Consider the following 26,360-nt stretch of genomic DNA (forward strand, 5'->3'; position numbering starts at 1 on the left):
CTAGAAATACTGTAACAGAAGCCCAAACAATATTAGCTTCATTTTCTAAAAACACGAACAGCTCTGAATTGCACCCCCAACACTAGGCTAAAGGAGCTGAAAACTCTGGCACACGAACTGCTATGCTGGGCTACTCAGCATATGGAGTCTCTGGTTTCACAAAAAAAAATCTTACACTGACTCTTCTCCATACCAGATAGCAATGATTCTTCAAGGCTAACGTACCCATCTTAGCAGTCAAAGCTCAAAACAGGTGAAAGAGTTTCTTGCATGCAGCATTAGAAATAAACTATGTACTGAGGAGGCTCTTGAAGCAATGAACTCTAATCTTCACGTCACTTACATACTCCCAAGTTCAGAATTAATTAATAAGCTTCAGAGCAGTTCTACCTTAAGACTTCATTTTATCCCTTAAGAAATTATAAAATACTTTTACCTGTGACACATCCTCACAAGAAGAGAAGCGTTAGCTGTGCACACTTCGGTTTGACTTAAACCAAACCATTTCAAACGCAAGTCAAGATGTGCCATCAGTTTAAGTAACATGCAGTGGCATTAATGAACAGCGGTCAGGGTTGTGACAGTCCAAGTCTACAGATAAGTTTATCAGACAGGTTGGGAGGAAACCTCAATTGCTTTAGTTTATGATGGAGATTCTGGCCACAAAGCAGAGGCTGTGTTTTGGAAACACGCACAATACCTGACTATTAACAGGATTATCGTCACAGAATGGACAGGGACACCCGAACGCTTGTGGGTTGGGGGGACAGGGAAAGTAGAACGTTCCCATGCATACAACTGAGTTGCAACACTTCTGTACTTCAAGTAAGATTCCAACCGTGTTACTATTTTCCTTGCAATAAAAATATATTTCACCTTTCTTGAAGATTACGCATTCTGCCAGTCCTACAGATAATACCTTCATGATAACTGCCTGTTAAATGCCTCACAATGAATGCCATGACAAAACATGAAATCCACATTAATCACCACATCAGAAAAAGCTATCCTCCCACAGAAACATCCCTTTCCATGAACACAATAAAAAAATATGTCTTTAATACGAAATACTGTCTCTTTGAAACATCAAGGTAATCTTGCCCTCATACACATTTATAAGCTTGCCAGAAACATCCTTCCAATTAACTACAAGCAACGTGAATCTTATATAAAAACACAGTAGTGCTGCTTTCACTGGCCATTCCACTCAGAGACAAATCTAAGCTCGTTTCTAATAAAAAGGCAAAATACTCTGAACACATGAAAGTGAAATATATTATAGAATCAAGCCCATGACTTAGCTACATTACTTTAAAGTGGTGTGTAAACACTGCAACATGAGCCAAAGCAGTTTGCTAAATGGCATGGGTCACCCAACGATCAAGTTCTTTTGAAAAGAAAAGAACATTCTAACATTGTAAGAAAAATGCTTCACCTTCTCTGCATTTTTAAATTTTTTCAATAATTAATTTATGAGACAGGATATGTATATTAGGTAGTGAATTAATATAATTTTGCCACCCAGAATACCACTCAACTGACATGGCCATGAAGTAGACTGATGTGATCATAAGCCTGTCCCCAGTGTCCCACTGCAAACTGCAGACAGACCAAAAGCCCGTCTTGGTCTGAGCTACCCCAGCTTCCTTTCTGAGGGACTTCAGTGCAGGTTTAGCGCTAACCATTTTCTCCTGCTCTCCCTCAGGGCTCTGTAACTCTAATGAACACATCTTTTTTCTAACCCACATTTATCTCCATTGCCCATCTACCATCCGTTGCTGCGTACTGAACTGCCCGATCTACATGTAGCTCACAGCTTACCAAGGCTCGAAGACCTAAAAAGTCACTTCTCCAGAGCCTCCTACGCTCTTACCTCTGCCACACAGAATCACAGAACGGTAGGGGTTGGAAGGGACCTCTGTGGGTCATCTAGTCCAACCCCCCTGCCGAAGCAGGGTCACCCAGAGCAGGCTGCACAGGACCTTGTCCAGGCGGGTCTTGAATATCTCCAGAGAAGGAGACTCCACAACCTCCCTGGGCAGCCTGTTCCAGTGCTCCGTCACCCTCAGAGGGAAGAAGTTCTTCCTCATGTTCAGATGGAACTTCCTGTGCCTCAGTTTGTGCCCATTGCCCCTTGTCCTGTCGCTGGGCACCACTGAAAAGAGCTTGGCCCCATCCTCCTGACACCCACCCTTCAGATATTTGTAAGCATTTATAAGGTCCCCTCGCAGCCTTCTCCAGGCTGAACAAGCCCAGCTCCCTCAACCTCTCCTCGTAGGGGAGATGCTCCAGTCCCCTCACCATCCTCGTAGCCCTCTGCTGGACTCTCTCCAGTAGCTCTTCATCTTTCTTGAACTGGGGAGCCCAGAACTGGACACAGTACTCCAGATGGGGCCTCACCAGGGCAGTGTAGAGGGGAAGGAGAACCTCCCTCGACCTGCTGGCCACACTCCTCTTGATGCACCCCAGGATCCCATTGGCCCTCTTGGCAGCCAGGGCACACTGCTGGCTCATGGTTAACCTGTCGTCCACCAGGACACCCAGGTCCCTCTCCGCAGAGCTGCACTCCAGCAGGTCCACCCCAAGCCTGTACTGGTGCATGGGGTTATTCCTCCCCAGGTGCAGGACCCTGCATTTGCCTTTGTTGAACCTCATCAGGTTCCTCTCTGCCCAGCTTTCCAGCCTATCCAGGTCACGCTGAATGGCAGCACAGCCTTCTGGTGTGTCGACCACACCTCCCAGTTTGGTGTCAGCAGCAAACTTGCTGAGGGTACATTCTAACTCTTCATCCAGGTCGTAACCACACATCCAAGATAAAATAGCCATCATGGCAAGGCAAGGCACCAATGCTCACTCTCTTTGGCAGAAGGAGGAAGGACAAAGACCCTCCAGCCCTCCTGGGAAGCCCCCGTGCTCCATCCAGACAACATCTGAGGGCCCAGAGACTCACACTGCCCCAGGTGACCGAGGCACAAAGCTGCAGCAGAGAAGAAGCCTCGCTCCCCAGTTGCTAAAGCTTTGCTCTTGCTTTGTAACACAAGTCACCAAGGCTACCTCGGAAAACCAGCAGACAGGATCTAGCTCGGCCTGTGCCTGCCTCCCATGACTGCAGTTACAGGACTAGCCTAAAAAACACCCCAACAAAAAGCCAGCATGGTATCAGAGCACAGGTCTCAGCCAACGAAATGCACGCTGCCATTCGTCCAACGCAGGAGGCGACCCTCACTTTCAGGTCACACCTCTTCTCACAGTTTAGGGTCACGAGTTTCAACAAGTGTTTCACATGCAGAAGTTTCAAGGTTGGTTTACTGAGGAAAAAGGAGTTGTTGAACGTGGTGGTGATCTCCTCTTACAAGAATTACTGCTCTCCTACAAATGACACAGCTACAGCTTTCTCGGGCAGAGTCAATAGAGAAAGTTTCCTTCGATGGATGAAACAAACCTTTTCATCTGTTCTTCTCTGCACTGAGTACTTTGGAGAGTTTTCTATTCCACTCTAATTCCTCCAACGCCCTAAGATTTGTGTGACTCTCTTTTGTCTTTTTCTTTTTTAACAGTTGCTTTTGGCGTCCCTTCTACTTCCACTCTTCTTGCAGTAAATACAGTGGATATTGCACTGATATGCAACCCTGTCCTGACGGAAACAGCTGCTGACTCTACTGGATGCTCAGGTCCACGCAGAGGCATCCTAGGCTACCTGCAACACCACCTTTTTCGTGAACAAAGGAGATGCAAGTGTCTGGTCCACAAAGCAGGATCAAGAACAAGCTTCAGGGCAAGTTGAGACTGGCAGCCCAGTGTGTGCAACACAGCTCTAACTGTGATGGAGTAAACCTCCCCCTGCCCTTCATTCCTCATCTCCCTCCACCATACAGTGCAGAGGTGGAAGAAAAAAAAAATCTCCAGGTAGAGGATTAAGAATGAGATATATTTCCCAATAATGATTTCTCGTGCTTTTTGTCTTGAATAAACTGGCGAACCGTTACCCATTTTTATTGTGTGGGATGCTTAGGACTGCCAAGATAACTCCTGTACAGTGGTGAGGCTACTGCGCTTTCCTGTTTAACAGCACTGAGCCCCCCCATAAAGGCTCCATTCAGAGAGAAGCAGCCCCTCACTGGAAGGGGATGAAGGGACCACAATTTAGGGCCATTTAATTCCTGAAAGAGAGCCTCTATGCTGGGATCCAATGTCCTTTAATTTAGCCACATTAGCCTCCTACCATTGTTGTATTCATCTCAACTTTCCTGTAAATTCCCCTGGAGAAGGGCCCTTAATGAAGAAATCATCTACCTTAGGGCTATGTAAATGGCTCATATTTACATCACTTTCTTAGCAACACATGCATGTCACACCTAAAACACTGTATTTCCCCCAAACGGAGAAAACGTGCTGTGACAGGCACCGACACTGAAAGAGAGCTTTTAGGAGGCTGCTAATGGTGTATTTTTCCTGTCAGAACATGTTGTGTTTTATTTGTGAAGAAAATAATCAAACAACTTTGCACTAAAAATAAAAAAGACAGTTCTGCAATGAAAATAAAGTAAAAAATTAGTTTTCCTGTTTATCTAAAATGTTACCACAGAAAGCCTTATTGTGTGGTTAAATGACCTAATTACGCATGATTTCCAAAAAACCACAAAATGGTCAGCATTTTTTCTGCCTGAAAAATACCCACAGAATTTTAGTAAGAATGTCACACTACCAAGACATTTTTTACATCCAGACCGTTTAAATTAATGGTACAGCAGAATACATATGCACAAAAGAGAGAAGAAATAAATTGCTTTTACACCACTTAAAGTATCTGAGGACATTAAACTTTCTTGAATTAAAGTCTAGATTTATTGTTCTCATTTACTTGGCCCAGCAGTCCCAACTTAATGTATGAAACCAAGTGGGTCTCATTCCTTGCAAAGCACATGCATTTCCCACATCTAAAACAGCTGGCACAGATATGAATATTTGGGATCATATGGCTTAAGCTCAGTCCTGCTTCTCCAGCAGGAAACCATCTTTTACCCGAAGCAGAAGAATGACTGCTTTCCCGCCTGCTCCTATTCTGCATCCTTAGGACTAAAAGAAATGTGTTATTAACTCTGGCCACTGGACTGCAAGGAGCCTTAAATCACAAATGGGTATTAAACTTCTCTTACACGTTAGAAAATTTAGGAAAACAATGCTTACCAGAGAGGGAAGCTTAAAATGCACCAGTGATTCAGCACCCTGGATAAACTAAAATGTGCTCTAATGGCACAAAATACCACACTGAACAAATCCAGAGAAACCAAATCAGACCTCCAAGCTCAACTCTGATCTGATTTTGGTGGTGACTATAGAAATAATAGTAGAATAGTTAAATTTCAGATCGTCATTGCACCTCTAGGGTTTTACATGTAGCTGCTATCCTTATTTCTTAATTATTATTTTGAGCTAGAATTATTTCTTAGTTCACTTTCGGATACAACATGGCAAGGTTTCAACGCATTAAATATTGTGGAATCTTCATTATATCAGCTGATCTTTTGCCACCTCCAGCAGTTTTCTATAATCCTTGAAAGACTCCGCTACTGCTGACTTCCCTTTCTCAACTTAGGCAAAAGACCAATTCTAAATACAGAACATATTTCTGAGGCCAGAAACATTTTGACGGCATATTATGAGAAAGAGTCATATTTAAGATCGAGGGTAATCGACACTCAAAGTTAACAAAAGAATGACAATTGCTTTGAAACACTACGTACATTGACACTAACACTTCTAAAAAAAAATATTAATTGGACTGAACCAAGGTGAACAGAAGAGATTCTCAACTGGCTAAAACAGTAAGGCACCAATTTTAAAAGTGAATTTAATCATAGAGTCTAGAATGAAAAAATGCTGCAGATATGAAGGAGCGACTTGTTTCCTGCTAACTCTGCATTAGTACAGTGTTTTGCTTATTGCTTGGACACACCTATACAACAAACATTCATATCTGCTAGACAAAGGCAAAACCAATTCCAGTTCAAATAGCATTAAACAAATAGTACTTCGCAGTATGGAAATATTTGATGGTTTCATTTTTTTTAAAAGCAAAACCAAGCATAGTTCTTCCTGTTGCTGCCAAATAATTGAAGATTTTTTTTCACGTTACATTTACATTGTCTTTAAAGTAAATCCACTTTAGCACTCTAAGAAGTAGAACTGCACAGCGAGACAGCTGTGAAGCCCTGGTCTGCACAGCTCCCGTGCACCTCGTTCTGGAGGCGTTGGGGACCAGATCCTCGCAGCACTGGTCGGCACAAGGCAGCCGCACCAGACACAGCCATGGCCACCATCGCCACCCCTCTTCCCATGTGAGCAGAGCGGCTGCCCGGCCAGTCCCTCATGCCGGGCCCTCCAGCACGAGGGCTGTGCCCGCTGGGACCGGAGAAGTCCCCTCACCGTCGGCATCTCACCCACGGGGATTCCGGCACCGGGACAAAGTTGCTTATCCCTACCTCGCATGACTTGGCAGACCTGTCTGCCAGTTTGTCTTTTTTACTCTCACCCAACCAAAACACAACCATCTTCCTAACAAAACAAAAACAAACAAAAACCAACCAAACACACCAAACCCAAGGCAAACAACAACAACAAAATCACTCTGATTTAGGTATATTTCAGGTTTTATCCAACCAAGCATCTGCTTGATTGGATAAAAGAACCACTGAACAGAATCTGAAGCCAAAGCAAGGAGGTAAGGGAGCCTACAAGAAACCTGGCGAGGGACTTTTTTACAAGGGCAGGTAGTGACAGGACAAGGGGTAATGGTTTTAAACTGAAAGAGCGTAGACTTAGATGAGACGTAAGAAAGAAATTCTTCACTCTGAGGATGGTGCCGCACTGGCACAGGTTGCCCAGAGAAGCTGTGGCTGCCCCCTCCCTGGCAAGGTTCAAGGCCAGGTTGGACAGGGCTCTGAGCAACCTGGTCTGGTGGAAGGGTCCCTACCCATGGAAGAAGGGGTGGAACTGGCTGGTCTTTAAGGTCCCTTCCAACTCAACCATTCTATGATTTATTTTAGGCACATCACATTTCCTCACAGAAACCTGAATGAGATTCAAAAATACCATCCAGATTAGACAAAAACAAAAAAAAAACAACAAACAAAAACAAAAGCCCATCAAAAGTTTTGTAGCAACCCCACCCTATAGGAACATTCATTTGAAGATCATACAGAGAGCCACACTTTAAACAAAGGCAAAGAAACATGCAAAACGTAACCAGTTCCTCACACCAATTTGCTTCCACTGGAACCTGTGTCTCCAGTCCCCAGAAACCACAATTCATGTGTATCATAATTCAAAATATTTTCATAAGCAACAGGTCCTACAAGACAATAATGAACAAAACCCCAGCATAGTGAGTTCTAAGTTTCTAACTTTCCCATTTATATACTACATTAACCAACTAATTCCTATGCAACCCAGTGAAATGAACAACTCGTAAATGGAAAGGCTTACTCCATACCTACAGTACACTGAATTGTGCCAATGGCATCAGTGAGTGAACATAAAACAGTAAATTATAGGCGGTAGGGGGTTCCCCCCCCGCCTTTTCACCATACCCTGATGTTTTCCCATTCATTGTCTCATACTCATTTTGACAGACATCTGCAAGCACAGCTTTTTATAGCCACCGCTCTCTCTAATTCCCAACCATCACAGGCTAGTGCTTCTAACACCACAGCCTGCTGCGAGACACAGAGGGTTCCTCAGAGGCAGCTGCAACCCACAAAGGCCAGACAGTAAAATTCTCCCAAGGGCCACCCCAACAAGGCTCGCCACAGCCATGCCTGCGCCAGGGGAGCAGAGAGGGACACGCCACGAAGCAAAGGGAACTCTTGCAGACTAACCACTGCAATACGTCCGCATCAGGCTTCGGAACAGCACTCCAGCAGTCCAATGTTATCGCAATTTGACTAGTATTTGCATACCATGTTCTTAGACAAGCTAGGTAAAAATAGGGCAGAAAAATATCACATATCAGTGCTGCGTTCAGTATTAGTTTGTATACATTGAGTCCTCTGCATCGTCCTCAGCCACTGCCAGCTGGATGTAGTGGGGGCAGAAGGGTTCGAGGAGGGACAATAAAATATTTTTCCATTAGTCCCATTTGCTGCTAGTCCTACTCACACAGGCCGTACTACAGCAGTAACACACAGTAAAAACTGAATACAGGAAACAAAGGCGGGGGGGGGGATAGCTAGCTTTACACATGGGTTCAAGGAAGTTTAGTAACCCTTGCTTTGAGTCAGCAAGGCAGGGGAAGATACAACTTAGTTTCCTGAAAAATCCTTGGCAATTCTTGTTTGTCTTAAAAACTAATTGAATAGTTCATGTCACTAAGAGTCACTAGTTTTGCATCAGCATTTATTAGTTTGTTAATAACAACTGTGCAGGATGCTCAGAGAGCATGTCCAGGAGAGGTACCGCTCAGTACATTGTCCAGCTTCCCATTCCCAGTCTTCCAGCAAGGGTACGGTATCCTCTCCTGTCCATTTCCCAGTATTTTCTATTAAGTCATGCTGTAAGAACTCATAACTTCTGGTAGCTTTGCAATTTAAACAAACTGGATAAATACAGTTACCCTATTTTTGTCTTCAGGCTGCACACACATTCTGTACGATATATACACACACACTCTGCTGGAACACAGCAAGCTACTGAGATCAGGTTTGGATTCTTTTTAAACAGAGTAAAAAAAAAAAAATCTGTCTTTTGCTTCACTTAAGAGAGTTCTCTACTCAGCTCTTAAAAAAAAAAAAAAAAAAAAAAAGGAGAGAGAAAAATCAACTCTTTTGACCTGGCTTCATGTTCCCACTCACACTCACAGGCCAAGCTGCATTGGAAACCTGGCTAGTCAAAACAATAGTAAAACACAGTACTATAAATCTGTAACAAACAGTAGGATAAATTAATTGAAGAAGCAAAGACGTACTCATAAAATTTGACAAGTACTTGATCTGCACAGCCTCTGTTTAACTCGCCTGTTAGGCTATTTTAAAAAGTGAAAGTTCTATTTTAAGACTGTCAGTATCAGTCTGTATCCTTTAAAACACCATTTAATCCCAATTACGAGTAAACATCAAACATCCCACCTACAATAAAACAAGAAAAATTTTAATGCGAAAACAATCAAGAACTTAAAACAATCAAGAACTTAAAGTAGTCCTAAGGAATCCATTAAAGTTTTTCAGGTTTGTTTTTGTTTAAAGGAAATGGTGCAAAATGTCCTTGCAATCCCAACGTTCCCAAGATTGCAATCTGAAGGCCTCCTTAGATGCCATGCCTTAAAAGGCAAAAAGAGTCTAGACATACTGGTAAAACAGGACATTAAAAAAATAGACGTAGGCCAGAACATTTAAGAGCGCTGCCAGCTGCACCGGGGAATGCATGAAACCTTCAAGACCATCTTGCTGTTCTGACACTCTTAGAAGCACTCTCTCATCCAAAATAGAAAAAAGCCCACAAACTTTCATTGCATAACTGCAAATCCACCTACTTTTATAACTCAAGAACAGATCTGCCTAAAGACTGCAAACAAGCTTGGCACACTACAAACAGAGGACTATAAAATGTGGCTAACAACACAAACGCCCTAAGACTCTGGCAACAATGCCTTCGCCTTCTCGGTCACCATTCTTACTGTACTGCACCGTGAACCAAACACATGGAACATCCCGAAGACTCCAGACACAACCCTGTAATTCTGGAAGAGTGCTTTTCCCAAAACACTTTAAAAATGTTACTAAGTAATAACACAGCATATAAAATTAAAAGGTCCCAATGTTTAATAAAAGGTTTCATCTACATTAGATAAAAAGTTTCCAAGCATTAAATGCAACTACTAGTTTCTTTAAGAAGAGTTTATGATCAAAAAACTAATTAATTTATTCACGATATTCACGTGGCAATACCAGTTACTAGCATGAAAATAATTTCATAAGACAGAAGTTACTGAAGGTTATTAAAGACTTGTAGAACTTCAGTATTTCATAATATTCACAACCATGCTTGTTGCTTTCTTGCATGAACATTTCAGTTTAAAATGTACTGAAGTACAGAAAATTACTAATATGGAAATGCTTGTAGTTGATTCATAAACTAATTTCGAAAAAAGTTGCCAGAACTGTTACGAGTAGTGCTGTTTCACTGGCAGATTTACAGCATTCGAAAATAACAACATTTAGCTGAAGTGAAAGATCAAAACATGAAAAGTTACTCTGCTTACCTCAAGCCACATTTCAGGCATTATGCCATTCTAGTGACATACTGCAGCACACATTTCATCCTGGACATCTACTAAATAAAGCAATGCTTGAGACCTGGCACTGTAAAGACTGCATTACCTGATTGACGCTGCTGAATACTGCGTGGGTTTCTCAGTCCAGGTGAGTGCTACGCCAGCTCTAAGCCCTCTTTGCCCACAGTCAGTAACATTTTTGACTCATCTTTCCTCAACTCGTGGCTGTACATTCTTACACCTATTCTACATCAGGTTGGTCTTATCCCGCCTTTGCTGTCCTCCTCCCATATTCTGAAGAGTTGATGGTTCAAGTTCCAGAGAAACCTAAACATTACTTGCATGTTTTGGAAGCAACTGACTACACAAATTATCTGAGAGTTAGGTGAATTATTTAAAAAAAAACACAAACAAACAAACAAAAAAACAGACTGTATTTTTTAATCCAGCTCTAATCTAGAAGCAGTGACTACTACCACTATGGAGTAACAGCAGTTGACCCACTGTTCAGATGCCTATTTGTTGTGCATCTAGTTCTCCTTGTGTACAAAATTTCAGTACAAAATTATCTGTGGAGGTCTAGAATCAAAGCAAGTATTTCTGAAATGCAATTCTGAGCACAGGATGATGATGATGATATCAAAAAGTGTGCAAGTTGATTTGACAAAATGATGCATTAGCTCGCATCAGAAGTAACAGATTCCCACTGTACTTATTATGTGAGAAGAAAAACACAACTTCTTAACTTTCTAGTCCTTCTCCTTGTCTTTTCATCTTAAGATGATAATTAGATTACTAGGGAGGCTCATTGACAAAAGACATTACCAAAAAAATTACAAGAAAAGAAGGTAGCTTTCCAAGTAATAATAATACCATTAGAACTACATTTCTTACTGTAGCATCTACAATTAGTATAATGTACCTATTACTATTACACTGGTTCATAATGGGAGGGGAAAAAATAGAGCATACTTATTACAGAGATTATAGAAATATTTTCTGAAAGCAGAATTTAAAACTATCCCCCATCTAGAGAGAAATTTCTGACAGGAATTTGGAGTTTACTGACAGTAGGACACCAGCCCATGGCCAGATGGTAGCTAAGAGACACCATGAAAACGACCAAAACCCATTCACCCTTCTGTGGGAAGAGAGCCACAGCCTTTTCTTTAGTTGCACACAGAAGCAATAAAAAGCAAAGCTAAACAGAGTTACCTCATCATTCTTCCCTCCATGGTAAACATCAGTATAAAAATATCACCGCACGGCAATGCAGATCTACAACCTTCGCCAAAGAGAAATGAAGAGTTTCAGAGACACTGAAGAAGCACAGTTTACCATAACAGGATTTCTAAGCATATTTCTGTATTACAAAATTGATCCTTTTAGTACGATATTGTAACAGTCTTTTTCTAAGACCAGATGCCAAAGATCACTGGTACTCACTGTCATCCTGAGCATCTTCTGAACAAGCAGCTGTAAATACCACTGACAATCAAAGCTCAATACACAACACACAAGGATTTCTTACACAAACGCACAGTTATTGTGTGGAAATGATAAGAGAATAAAAGATGGAAGATACAGTTAATCACAGAATGACCGTAAATTACCCACGCAACCCTAGGATGTAACAGGAGAGGTATCTCCAGCAGAGGCTAGCAAAGCGACATGCCATCGCACACCCCAACAGGCTACCCACCGCTCCGGTTGTGCCTACGGCAAAGAGATTCCTTCCATCAGACGGCGGGGCAAGGAAGGGCTGCCGGACGGCCCTGAGGCCAGGGAGCCCCTCTTGCGAGCAGAGTCCACAACAGTGTTGTCTTGCCTTGTGCAGCAAGACGAAGGCTGGCTGAGAGCAGACAGCTCTGGCAAGGTGCACACAAAGGAGTAAGGAGTAGTTATGGAAAGCCGCAATGTTAACACCAGCACAAATGGCTATACACTTGCTAGAATTAAGTTCACAACAGAAATTAGGAAGGTTTGTACACATCCAAAGAGCACAACGAATGACCAAAAGCTAACTTTAAGGTGAGACTATCACTTCTGGAAAAAACAATCGGGTACAGGGCTGCCTGTGACACCGAAGCTGCCTTAGAAGGCTCAGATGTCTCCTGCAGTGCTCTGCTTCTCACCAAGACCACTGAATGCTTTACATCAGGACCGATGACCTGCCCACTGCAGAATGCCCTTACCATGCAGAGAACATCACCTACTGACCTCTATTAGGTACAGTCTAATTTTCTGTAGCTTAACTAACAGTCCATTTACATAAAACCAAACTTTACAATAACTAATGTGAAAGAAATCTCAATTTATTCACATTGCATTCAGTGGCCAACTGGTAACTACTCTGATTTACAGAAAGAAGAATGCCTGTAAAGCACCGGGCTCCCCGCTCTAACAACCCATAAACGAAGCAGATCGGGAATCACCCCGCTGCACAGCTGCACAGCAGTGCTGCAGAGAGACCCAGGGAGAAACAAGCAGGGAAGAGCTAGACACGCCGTAAGAGGTGATGCACCAGACTGGGCTGGGAGGCTGGGGACTCCATCTAATCCTCCCCTCCAGAAGCAATCACAATGAGATGCTCAGCTGAAGGCACAAAGCAGCGATAATTAAATATGAGATTACTGAACACCTCACAATATTTTTCAGCCAGATTCTAATAGTTTGCAATTAGCTTACACTTTTGAAAAAATATGTTATTACTCTAATTTTTTAATATAATTAACCATGAGAATTCTCAACAGTCTTATTACCCACGTAGGCGTGTACTACAGGCTTCTCAAATTGTTTTCTTTAGTGAAATAGATCCTGATAGCAAAGAATTTTGCTGTAGTCCTGGCCTTAACCAATATCTGGATCTGGAAATGTACAACAACAGTAAGCCATAAGCCAACTTTTCCAACATTCAGCTCCTCTCCACCAATGAAAATGGAACTTCTTATTCTGAAAATTGTGAACATATGAACTGCTACTCCCATCAGATTTCATTTAGCTCAAAATCTTGCCTCCACTGACAGGCAATAGCATATGTTATAGAGAACAAGACGAGAGCAAGCACGCAGTGATATCTCCCAGTACGCTCATCAGCAACTTGTAGCTCAGAGACCTCCCAAGCAGAAGTACGATCTTCTTGAAAAAGAGTGTCCAAAGGATTTTTGTAGCATTTGGAATGGACACAGGAAGAAAAGACAGCCCAGGGCTGTCCAAGCCAGAGAGGCCATCGCTAAGCACCATAAATGCCGTCCTCTTTTAAGCTAGCATGTGATAAGGGTTTTCTGACACCTGCTACTTCCATCAGTAGGTTGCTCTTTGATATTCCTGCTCCAGTTAAACCATTCCAAACTGCTGCCAACGTCACAAGAACTGGCCAGGCACAACTGTTCACATCAACTGTCCCAACTGTTAAAGGTGATATATGTTACCTTAAATCAAGTGCCTGCGCAAAGCTGGCAGGGTCCTGGTGAGAACCAACAAGGCTCCCAGTGGGATCCTGTCTGGTTTCCCCACAATTCACCTGGTGGCCTGCTGAACAGCCCGCCTGGAGCTACAGCTCCCACAGAAACTGAGCAGCAGGCAACCGGCAGCCATGATTCACCACGGGAATTTCAGTGGGAAATACATGTCTATGCCCAGCTTCAATGACAGTAAGATCCTTGAAGAATTATGACAATCAAGGAAAAACAACACCACATTTAGAACAGCTGAAGAGCAAAAAAAAAAAAGCAGGCAATCTCATCTAAAGTGAAACAATTTCCAGCACAGAGGTGGCACCTGCTATGACAGCAATGGGCCCCTCCCGATTCCTCACATAGCAAACACCTTTCTTCAGCAAGCATACTCAAGAAAAGGAGATTCTCCTTCGGACATTCAAGGGAATGGGGAAGAAGTACTGAAATGAAACAACTCATTTGAGGATGTCCACAGGAAAGTTTTCCAGGGATATCTGATTATTGCACAATAATCTCCATCGGAAGCATTAAAGTCCCCAAAAGCAGAAGAAACATTGAACTAAGCCAGAGCAACGAAAATAAACTCTAAAAAAAAAAAAATAATTTCTGCTCTGGTCCCCAGGGACAGCTACCTAATCTCTCACATATGCCCTACGGCAAGGTACCACTCCATCTAAATGCTGGAAAGTCAGCTGAGGCAATTTCCACCCAGATTTTACCTTCCCCAAAGGAAAAGCATTTCTTTGGTTAGTACACAAGTATACTGGCTTCCCTCTGACTTTCATTTCAAGGTCAAACACTCATTTAAAAAAAAAAAAAAAAAAAAAGAGCGCGCGAGAGAGAGAAAGCACAAAACCAAACATGAGCGCTCGGTACTCCTTCAGGTCTTTCCCCCAGATCCATTTCACTCCACAACGCTGACTGTCCACCTGCCTGATGACACCCAATGGGGTCTCGGCCACCCCAGCAGCCCTGGAAACCCCTTCCCTGACCCGGGCAACACTCGCCCCCTTCCCTCGAGCTTCAGCTTTAGAAGGGGCTTACAGCTCCGGTCCCAGTTACAGCAGGCATTTCCTCACAGATCCAAATAGACACGCATGCAACTGTTTCAACAGAACAGTAAGATACAGGCAAAAGCTACTTTCCGAAAAGCTCACCTACCTAACAATAAAACTTTCAAAAAGAGGAAAATCAGTTCAATACTAAGCTGTTCCACATGTGCCCTTTTTCTACTTCCTCGCTATTCTTCATATTGAATACTACTGACCATTAGCAGGCAGACATATGTAACTGCATTGCTGTTCAAGTTAAATATTAATAAGAAGTCCTAAATAGTAAAATACAGTTTTTAAAATTAATTAAAAAACATACTGCTATTCAACCTTTTCTGTGAGTAAAGGGAAAGAAAACCAAGACAAGACTCAGAAATAAGCTGCACAATGCTATACATGAATCATTATCATAACCCATTATGTTAGTGCCCCCTTAAAGCACATTTTAGGGCATATTCTTCTGAAATATTAAGAAATATGAGTTAAAACTATTTCCCCTCTAGTAACACTTAAATTACTCCATATGCCTAAAATGACATACTGCTTTTCATCTTGTAACAACTCCTCTAACAACGTTTTGAATCAGTAAAGACAAATCTACAACAAAATATTACAGCCCTACAATCACCTATTTTCAATCACTTGGGGTTCTTCCCCCCCGTTCCCTGTTTCTTCTGCTTTTGACAATCAGAAACGGGTATTTGGAAGCAGAGCTATTTAAGCCACAATGCCCAACAGCTACCCTTCATGTCCAGCACTACGAACTAACGTGCGGAAAGTCCTTCAACTGAAGATTAGAAAAACCAGCAATGTTTGTCTTGAGCTGATAGTTCCGTCTGCTAATCGTATATCTATTTTAAGACGAATCCCGATGCCAAATGAAGTATATGCATTGTAATCTTTCCCGTAGCATTTTTTTACTAGCATACATTCAGAGACCTTTTATCTTAACCAACACTTGCCTTTTTTTTTTTTTTCCAAGTTTTCTTGTGTACAATAAAGGGAGCTCCTCCCTGTTTTTAAAAGCTAGAATTCTATACTATGGACTTGGACACATTTTAGTTCCTACAGTATTTTTGTAAAGGTATTACTAAACATTATAATTAAAATAATTATACTTGGCAAACAAGTGAATAAAGTGCACTGTGGAATGTGTTCTTTTCTTTCTTTTCCAGAACTGCTCAGCTTTCCATCGGTTTGCAAAATTCAGCAAGTCTGCTCTAACCAGTCATTACCATGAATTAGACAGAGCTTCCTTTGGGTATAATCGTGCAGAAAATAAATGTGTCGCCACGGTACATAGGCTTCCACCCTACGCAGCTAATTTCATTTCTTGCTAACTTCTGACCCACAGGATTCATATGCTCCGTAGGAACCATGCGCAGATACTCTTATTAACTCTTATTAAAACTCTTCTTAAACTCTTACTAAAGATAACTCTTATTAAAAAGGCACAAAACATTACTCGGTTCCCCTAAAGATACTGATCTGCAGATATACATCTTCCTGCCGATGTACTGGAAGTGGCAAATGTCTTTGTTCAAGGACAAGAAAACTCTTTTATCTGTAATTCCAGCACAGCGTGGTTCCCCCCCCATCTTACTCTACAAGACTTAAAAAATTAAGAGGTGTAATCCATATAACTTTGGAACTTGTTCCAAGCAAATCAGAGTCTAATAATACAGGATTCACTTATGATCAGTAATCACTCATTTTAATTACACGCTTTTAACATGACTTGCCACAGTTATTAGCGTACTACAGAAAGGATCAGCAGTAGGAACAGAAACAAAAACCCCGAGGGCAGATTTTTTCAGCGTATTAGGCAGCACCACCCCAGGATTTCCCCCACAAGGACAGTTTTTAACAGCACGAAGACAGGTAGATGTTGCACAGCGATGACAGATTCTTTGGCTTCAGTCCTGAGAGCACACAATGCCAACACAGCTCTTCCGTGTTGCTGGACTACTGGGCTAACAGGCTCATTGCTACCACCTGGCAAGCCACAGATTCTGCTCTACACCCAGGGGATGAGAAGAAAACAAATCGCACTTCCAAATCCTGGATTTTACTGGGTATTCATAAAAAATGATCACAGATTCATCACTGCAGTCCTCTGTAAACTCATGTCACTGTTGAACCTCAGACACTCTGAAGGTATTTTACATGAAACCTGTAGTTCTTGTACTAACCAGCAGTGGCTTTAAATGCTGAAGATACACATATGAAATGTTAAAATATTTCTCCCATTGCAGTCCTCAAAGGGCTCACCTGTTTCAAGGGAAAACAATTCGTAGTGCCCTATACGCAACTACTTAAAAAACTATTTCAAGTCTCCTGCCATTTTCACAAAACGCCTATTTTAAAGTATCCTGAAAAACAGACTTGTTGATTTAAAAAAAAAAAAGTATCAAAGTGACTTTGAAAGCGGATCAGACAAACATCAGCATCATCCAGAGAAAACCCGACCGAGCGCCCAGGTGTCTTCACACAACTCGCTGCTGCGGTGCTCCAAGACTCGAGGGACTCCAGCGCACCGCGGGGCTGCCCACCGCTCGTCAGCAGATACGGCTCACGCTCCATTTCAGAATGCAAAAACGCGGCTCCGGGGTTCTTCCCCAAGGGTTCCTCCTCTTGCACCCTCTGCGCTCGAGACAACTGGAGCCTGCCCAGGGCAGGCCCCCGCGCCAACCCGCAGCGACGGCCCCGGCCCGCAGCCCCTCACCTGGGCCAGCTCCCACACACCCCGCGGCTATCGCCGACGGAGACGGGCCGCGACAGGCCCCGCTGCGGGCGGGCGGGGGGCGCCGGGGCAGCTCCACCTGGGGAGGAGGGTGCGTGCTCCGGCCACGGCCACACCGCTCCCGCCGCCTCCCCAGGGAGAGCCCGCCGCAGCGAGGGAACGCTCAATACCCGACCCGAAGCGTTTACGGACCGAGCGCCCTTTTGTTTTCCCCACCTCCGCAAGACCGGCAGCGGCGGAGCTCTGCGCGCAGGCGGGCCCCGGCGCGCTCCCCGAGGCCAGCCCGAGCCACCCGGCGCGGCCGAGCAGCGGCGGGAGCGCTGACAGGAGCCCGCCCGGCCGGCCGCGGCGGCCCCCGCAGCCAGCGCGCCCCAGCGCCCGGCTCGGCGGCTCCCGGGCGCCTGAAATGGAGGACGGCTGGGCCGCCGCCAGGCGCCGCGCCCGCAGGTAGGCACCTCGCCGCCGGGCCGGCAGGGCGGGCGGCACAGCCCCGCCGCCGCGGGCTGCCCTCCCCGCTCCCCGCCCGCTCCCCGCCGGCGGTACCTACCACCTCGGCTAGCTTGATCCTGCCGAAGGTGCCCCGCAGGTAGTCCAGGTCGCAGCGGAGGCCGCCCAGCCCGCGGCGCTGGCTGACGGGCTCTGTGGTGGGCTGGTAGGGACTGCTGGCCCCCGAGATCATGGAGGTGCTGGACGCCTCGCCGTCGAAGCCCTCCAGGTCATCGCCGTTCCTCATGGTGCCGGTGCCGCCGCGCTGCGGAGGGGCTGCCCGCGGAGCTCCAGCCCGCGCCGCGCTCGGCTAGCGGAGCGCCGGCTGCATGGCTCCCCGGCCCCGTCAGGCGCAGCGGCGCGGGGGGGGCGCGGGCAGCATCGCGGTGTGCCCCGGCCCCGCTGCCGCCGCCCCGGCCCCGCGGGGGGGGGGGAGGAGGAGGAGGAGGAGGAGGAGGAGGAGGCGGAGAGCGGCCCCGCGCCGCACGCCCAGCGCCCCGCCGCCCGGGGGCGGCCCGCACCGGCCCCGCCGAGGGGCGCGGGGAGCGGCGCGCCCGGCCCGGGCTCCCGCAGGGACGAGACCGCCGGGGGCCCCTCAGCGGCGCGACCACCCCGCGGCTCGCTCCCGGTCCCGCAGGGCGCCTCAGCTCCGGCCGCGGCCGCCACCGCTCCTCCCCCGGCGCTCAGCGGAAAGGGCGGAGAGAGCCCGCCCCGAGGGCGCGGCGCGGCCTCCAGCGGCCCGAGCTCTGCGCCCGCCCCGGCCCGCTCGGCTGCGGGTGTGTCGGAGGGCGGCGGCGTGTGCGGGCGCTTCGGACGGTGCCGGTGCTGGTGCGGTGTGGAGACGCGCGGGGCCGCACCTCCGGGCCGACGAAGCTCCGTGCCCGCGGCAGGGCCCGCTGCGGGGACCCCCGCGGTGCTCACCCGTGCGTCCCGGGGCCGTGCTGAGGCGCCCTGTGACGCGGTGAGGCTCCCGAGCAAGCGGCCGGTTCCGGCAGGCCGCGGTCAGCCCTCGGGGACGCTGCTCCCCTGCGGTGTCACCGCACGCCGGGGGTTGGCAGCCCGGCCCGGCGGGCTCGGCTGGACCGAACGCGGCGGGAGATTCGGTTTGTGTGAAGGTGCGGGGAGCGGCAGGCGGCCGCGTACCGCCGCGGGGCCGCCTGCTCCGGCGCTGGGGCGCTACCCGGGCCCTGCCGCCCGCCCCGGCCGCCGCCCCGCGCCGCCTCTGCTCGCTGCCCGGCGCTCTCCTGGCGCATCACCGCTGCGGGACTTTCACCCGTGCGAATCCTCCTGGCATCTTCCTCCGGCCTCCGAGAGTCTTTCTTACCGCGACGGTTCTTCTGTTTTCCACAAGCGCGGTGGATTATCTGCCTTGTGATTTTCTTTCCAGTTCCCTTCCCATTTTGCTTCATCAATCCCCTTCAGTTCTCTTGAAGCCCCTTTAATCCTTTTTTTAGAGGACTCTGCCCAGTACCACGGGATTTTTAATGTCAATATATTTTTCTTCTTTTCTTTGGCCTTTGTCTAAAAAGACCCTACAAAGTGAGGCGAAGGAGACAGACTGCGGGAGCACACCAGGACCCCTGGATGGAGCAAGAGTCGGGTTTCTGTCTGCCCTTCACAGCCGTTGCTGGGTTCACTGGAGACATCACTGACGGCGTGCAGCCACGGAAGCCTTTTCACAGCTTCTCTGGCACACGCTGCTGCTGGAAGGGGCTGGGACTCTCAAGCGAGACAAAGAGTTAAGAACCATGCTTAGGAAAAGAAAACACTGCCCTTTGGTGAAGGGCAAATGGCAGGGAAAGAAAAAATTAAAAAAAGAAAACATGAGCAAGGCACAGGGAAGGATGGAAGCTCCGTTGCTTGGGCCATGTGAAACTCACCTAATAACAGGGAATCATAAATGTAGGGCAAAGTGCTGCACTGGCCCAGGGCTGGCCACGATGGGCTAAGAGGTGCTTACAGTCTCTTATTTCAGTTCTCGTATAACTCCATGGAAATCAAAAGTCCCACAAAGCTCCTTTTCTTGCAGGAAAGATCATGGGTAGGTGGCTGCCACTTGCCAGAGCTTCTCTGGATTCTTTTTAACTGAAGGCTCCGCAGCTGTTTCAGGAACGCAGGATTTCCACATCTACCTATGGGGACATTTAACATTTGTTTTGAGGGACTGCTGTGGCAGTTCTGGAAAACTATCCTGAGCAACACAACGAAAACATTTTTGAAACATCCAGTGAGCGTTACTTTGATGAATCTTTTGCGGTTCTAACCAACACACGTCAGTACGTTGAAGGAGAATCGAAAGGTGGTATTGCAGCAGGCAAGTGAAGGACAAAGGGAGAGATGGTTGAGTGACTGAAGAAAAAGGCCGGGCGATAAGATATCTTGATTCTGGTCTTTGGCGTAGCCACTGCCTCCTGCGCAGCCTTCAGCAGACTTCTTAGCAGATTAGCTTTTCCTGTGAAGTGGAGGGTGCAAAGTTTAAAAGTATTTAAAATTGTTAGAGCATTTTGAGAGTGCCGCGAAGTATAGACACCCCAAAACCCCTCTGTTCTGCAGCGAGCTCACTGCCTCGGTGGTGAAATCACAGCCAGTGTTCTCCCCGCTCTAGCCGAAGCATTAACTGAGGGATGGTGAGGCACGGTGTCAGCGAGCACGTTGACAGTGTCGGTGACCGCGGTTTCACCGGCATTCCTGGCAGCTCCGAGGGCAGCGGGATACTGGCATCGCCGCCCACAGCCGTGGTGCCCCTTTTGGCACCATGGGCTGTACAGCCAGCATCCCCCTCGGTACAGCCAGCACAGAGCCAGCACCAAGCCATACCGGGGGATTTTATGGCATCCTCTGGGGCGCGAGGGTGGGCTGGACAGACTTGGCAAGGGCTTGTGAGGTTGCTGCCAACATTTAACAAAGGAATCCTTTACGCATTCTTGCCTGATACGGCACCTTTTCAGCCTGCTCTGTAGCAGTTGAAGGAAAAAAATATCTACGTTTAATATGTAAATGAAAGTATTGATCCAGTAAAAAGGTCATTGCAGTCATCCGAGGCAGATCACGTTGCTTTCAGATAACTTTGTTTCTACAAGCTCATGAGCTTTCCAAGCACAGCCTGCCATTTCAGTCTGTGGCTGAGTACCAAGACGAGGAAAACGGGGAACCAGGTCAATGACTGGCACTCAAGACAGCACCACAGTATCAAGCTATTTGGATCACGGAATTCATCAGAGAGGGTTTCACATCCAGCTAAAATATGACGGAATAGAGAAAACAAGAAAGAAACAGCACAGAGAGGAGGAAATTCACATTCATTATGGGTTTGTACAATGTGGCTGTTCATAGACACAATAATTAAATGACCAAAGATCTGTATTTTTACAGACCCGTTAAGCCAGCTTTGACAGAATTAAAAATTCCCAGTCAGAATCTCCAGGACAGCGGTTACAAATTAAAACCAACCGGTGATGTAGGTGTAAAAAGTAGTAGAAAGAGAACATTAAGTATTATCGCTGATCAAACTGAACGAAACAACCCTCATCTCTCAACTTTCATCTCAGCTGTTCATACAGCCTTTAATAAACTTGTGAGCTTCTGGTGGGTTCATTTCATTAAGCCCATTTAAGTTTTATTTTCAAGATTAAAGTGTGTGATTCTATGGCAACTGAATATGAATACCAACTGAAAACCAGATTTTAAAAGCTGCATTTATGTACTTTTAACACACTTAAAAGTATTTTAATGTTTATGCATAAAATTTTGTACATCTGAACTGTGCTTATTATGAATGGTGCTTAAGCACAGTTAAAGAGTGCGAAAGGAATTAGAATCCTAACAGGAAAGTTAGAGCTGTGCAAGTACCTGAAAAGAGCTGAGAGGTTCTTTAAGAAAATGCTGCGGTATTTGCACATGACCTACTGAAGGGAAGGAGCTCTGGTATGCTGCCAAATTCCAAGAGAGCTGAGCAGTGATTAGAGTTTAACTGTGGCATCGGAGAGGAGAATTTTTCCCCCCCCTTGAGTTTCTGAAGCTTTTTCTCAACTCTTCAGCTGGGGGGAAAGAAACCCACCCCACCCTAAAAAAGCTAATAAAGAACTTGTTTTAGGAAAACATCTGGTAGTTTTAAGTGCCTTAGTTCGGTAAACTGTCCATTTGCAGAGTGTGGGAGTGTGGCATGCACACTTTGATTCTGTAGCCATGAGCAGCATGGGAAGCAGGCAAATAATTTTGCTGAGTCAGAGTTAGGAATTAATACAATACACAACAGGAATAAGCCGCAAGTGCTGACATGGACTTTGAGCAGAAGGAAAACCGGGCAGAACGGTGGGGAGCCGTGCAGTCGGTTATCTCTAGCTGGTAGAGGATGGCTGCTGCGGAACAGTGCGGCGATCACTGCTCCACCACGTCCAGCCGCAGCTGACGCAGCACTGTGCAGCCTCCCAGCGTAAGACCACGCAGCGTGAAGGGAACAACAAGGAGAACTGAACGCCTCGGCTGGGGGTCAAAGCACAACCCTATCAATGGGAAAGTACCAAGAGAAGCAGAGAGAGGGACAGAAGGAAACTAATTTGAAGGGCGACCTATAAAGGCTTCTTCCACTGAACACTCAGAAGAGTTTCACAGGCTGACAGCACCGTGCCCGCTCCTCCAGTCAGAGGGTTTGGTCAGAGTGCTTAGGCACGCACTGACATAGCCCAGTGAGCGACTCTCCTGGCTTTTTCTCTGGTTAAAAAAGGGCAGCTCCAGTAACAGAAAGTGTTGGTGAATCCCAGGCCTATCCTGCGCTTCGACTGTAACGTTAGCCCACGCATACTTTCAACACCTTCACCTGTCTTCCAGAGTGTAAGGGCTGGAACAGAGCCGCCCGGGAGGCCCCCGAGGCCTCGTCTGCCGGTGGGACGGATCCCTCCAACGTGAGCACTGCGGGGCAGCCATCAGATCTCGCAGCTGGGACCAAGGCAACAGCAGATGGAAGTCACCGCAGGACCACGGCTTGACCTCTTCAGGGGACAGGTAAAAGTGTCACTCCTGGAATTTCACCATCGCTATCAGCAACGGCTGGCCCCTTCGAAAACAAACCAACCAAAAGAAAAAATCCCCCCCAAAACAAAATGAAGACCGGCAACACTGCCAATAAAATTAGTTAAACCTTACTTTGCCAACTTAAAAACATGACTTTATATGCTATTAACAATGAGCCATTCAGAGAGCAACTTCTTTTTTTTTTACTCCAGGATCAGAGATTGACGTCTTCTTCAGCATTGTCTACCCGTCCAGGTTTTTTCCCCCCCTGCCTTCATCACTGATGAAGTACTCACCGACTCCTTTCACCTCCAAAAACTTCTAAGGACATCTGCAATCTGCAAGTGCCAGGGAGGGGTTACCTCACAGCCACACCTGGGCTGAAGTGCAGCATTCTATGTAGCAGGGACGTGAAATTAATTTCTATAAAAAACAGAAGCAAACCCTCATATTCTTAAGAAAAGTGCCAGTGGACCTTTAATGGTGCTGGGAACCAGCCAAGACTGTGGGTTGTATTTCTTTCGAAAGAATTCTGTATAATGAAGCACGCTGAAAAATATGCAGAGAGACTGACAGCAGTGTTTATTTTATTCATGGCACTACATTTATTCAGGGAACGGGGGGGGGGGGGGGGGGGGGGAAGCGCCCTGAACAGAGCAAAAAGGTAGTCTTCTTCCAGTAAAACCATAAAAACACACAGGCCTAGAACAGGTCAGAAAGCAGCACGAGTTCCCTCTGATTGCGTGGGCACGGTCACGCTGCCCCGGCGATACCCAGGATTTTTATAGCAAGAGATGGAGCGTATAGGGTACAGCAGGCCTTTGGAGGGAAAGAGCTGGTTTTTATTTTTTGAGGAGGTGGGAAGCTGAAGGGGAGGATGAAAAATAGTATAAACCATGTTTTATAAGCAAAGTTTTAAAGGTCCCTTAGCAGGCTTAAAAAAAATGAAGAAGTACACTCACAACATTCTTTCTTTCCCGGGATGAAATGGGCCAGCGAAAACAACTGACCTCAACTGTTTTAATACGTGTTTGTTGTTACGTAACCAGGCCCCTCAGTCCCCTGCCCTTCTGCTTGGGAATCGCAAATGCTGAAAAAGTTCATTTCTTAATTATCCTTCTGAATTTGTTTTACTTACAGCTATAGCTAACCTGACAGCAGTTCAAAAAAATATTCCTTGTTTTCAGCAGCACTTAATTCCTCCACACGACAGAACTTTATATGCAGCTAATTTGGCACATTCCCATGCAGAGTACTTCTTTAGTTACACGGGCCTTCTACATGCAAGGGAAAGTTTTGGCTTTTCTTTTTTTCTTTCTTTCTTTACACAGGAAAAATAATTTGAAGTCTTGCATCACTGGCTACAAACTCAAGGCAGGCATATGGCCCCAACTCTACAAAGCCATACACAGCGGAACTAATAAATCCTGATTCCTTGCAGACTTACTCTTCCCTTCCCACCTTCCCCAGCTCGCCCCTCCCACCGCGCCCAGTGACCCAGCAGCCTCCCCGGGGCCCATTTCACACACAGCAGGCTTAGCTCCTATTTATGTCCTCGAACTACTGCTGGAGCAAGAGGAAGCCGCTGCTATGCCAGGTTCCACGCGCGCAGACCGGCAGATTTCTGTTTGGCCCGTCTGGCCTACGAACTAGCCAGACTTACTTGGCAATCCCTACCTAAAGCAGAGGAAACCTTTGGATTTATCGTCTCCACCAAGCCACTAATTTTCATGCAACTGGTGTTAAGTCAGCTATCTGCGAGATCTTTCTGGTTACTGAAGTTGACCAAAAGATTTATTTTGGAGGAGGGGGTAGAGCAGGACAGAGATAAATGCAAAAGCAGAGAAAACCGTGCTAAAAATATTTTAAATATGACAGCATTCTCTTAATAGTTGTGTTGTACTTCTGTTCAGCTAAAAGGTCACTTGGAGAGAATATGACAGGCATTTGCTAAATCTGAAATGTTTCAGATCCTGGCAATTTCACTGGCAATTTCTCAGCCCAGGAAAACAGCATTGCAAGGTATTGGTCAAAACACCCTCATACAGCCAATTAAACAGTTGCTAATTATAGCTGCCTACTGATAATCCTGTATTTTTCTGGGGCAGGTCTGCTTTTCCCAGGAAAATAAACCTCCGTGTAACAATTGCGGTTTGTCACACACACACAAATTTCAGTATTAACTCAGTAACTCCAATTTCTTACACACACCAACGGCTGATACACCACTTGCTTGTGTCAAAACCAGCCCGTTGCAACAGGAACCGACGCTCACGACCAAAGGCTGTTGTCGGCTGCCAGCTGTTGGGCACGTCGGAGTTGAGTCACACCGCAAGATTACAGCACAGACCGTGAAAGTCTGCACCCCGCTCCCGACTGACCTCCACACCTAAGCTAGAGAAATCCCGCTCTGGGCTTGGCTGGAAGCACCAAGAGCTCTCCCCCAGCCTTCTGCCTTTGCTTTGGATTTAAGGGATTTTCTGTGCAGTCAGTGATGGATCTTGAATAAAATGGAATTTCTTCCTACTTCTCTCTGCCTGCCTATGGGCACAGTAACTGTGTTTTAGACCATCTGAAAATTTTGAACCCCTTCACTTTCTAGTAATCTGTAAGCATGGTCTGTATAGCAAGTCCTTCATAGATAATAATTTGATTCCTCTGGAAAAAGAGAGGTTTTAATTTCATAGTACTTAGCATTATCAGTGTAAACCAGTTTTTATTAACCAACCACAGCAAGTGAAATTAATCTTCACCTTTATCCTGCCATTTAAGAGATGACCAATGTGGTCATTTAAACTCAAGTGCAACATTGAGTTTTTGCTCTGCAGCCAAAACTGTCAAGTCTGCGTCGAGATCCCGACTTTAAATACTGGGCCCCTGCCTCAGCACGCACAACCCTCGCACAACACATGCCAACCATTCCTGTTCGCATGGTGACTGTGGTGTGAATCGGCTGTACCCGAGTCAGGCTTTTCACCACCCATCCCAGACTGCCCTGCAGGGTGGTCAAAAGGCTGGTGTCAGGCCAAAAACGTGGCCGGCCCCTCTCTCAAAGGGAAACAGGCAGCACGAGGCAAGGCAAATCTCATAGCCAGTCCCTCGGCCAAGGCACGCCAAGTCATCGAGTGCTCTGTCCTCCAGTCCCTCAGGCTGCAAGTCCAGTGAACAACACGTAGAGCTGATCGGGTCCAAGCCTCAGCAGCCAACTCCATCCATGCTTTTTTCAGGGGTCTTACTCCCTCACTTCTGCCAGGTACCTCGATTCAAACGCTGTCATTTCATTCTCTCTCTTAAAGGAAAGTCCCTCTTTCTGGGAACGCTGTCAGTCTGGTCACTGAGCACCA

At 46.2% G+C, this 26,360-nt stretch overlaps 1 protein-coding gene across 2 annotated transcripts in view; it reads right to left on the reverse strand.

Moving 5' to 3' along the window:
- Positions 1-18,361, reverse strand: part of CMTM4 (CKLF like MARVEL transmembrane domain containing 4) — a 40,163-nt gene extending 21,802 nt beyond the window's left edge. For both annotated transcript variants that reach the window (XM_075434235.1, XM_075434234.1), the window contains exon 1: positions 18,068-18,361. In XM_075434235.1, coding sequence (XP_075290350.1) covers positions 18,068-18,253 — 186 coding nt within the window. In that variant the 5' untranslated portion in view covers positions 18,254-18,361. The remainder of the gene's footprint in view (positions 1-18,067) is intronic.
- Positions 18,362-26,360: the final 7,999 nt, after the last annotated feature.

Source organism: Opisthocomus hoazin, chromosome 12 (genome assembly GCF_030867145.1).
Source record: "Opisthocomus hoazin isolate bOpiHoa1 chromosome 12, bOpiHoa1.hap1, whole genome shotgun sequence".
Lineage (NCBI taxonomy): Eukaryota > Metazoa > Chordata > Aves > Opisthocomiformes > Opisthocomidae > Opisthocomus > Opisthocomus hoazin.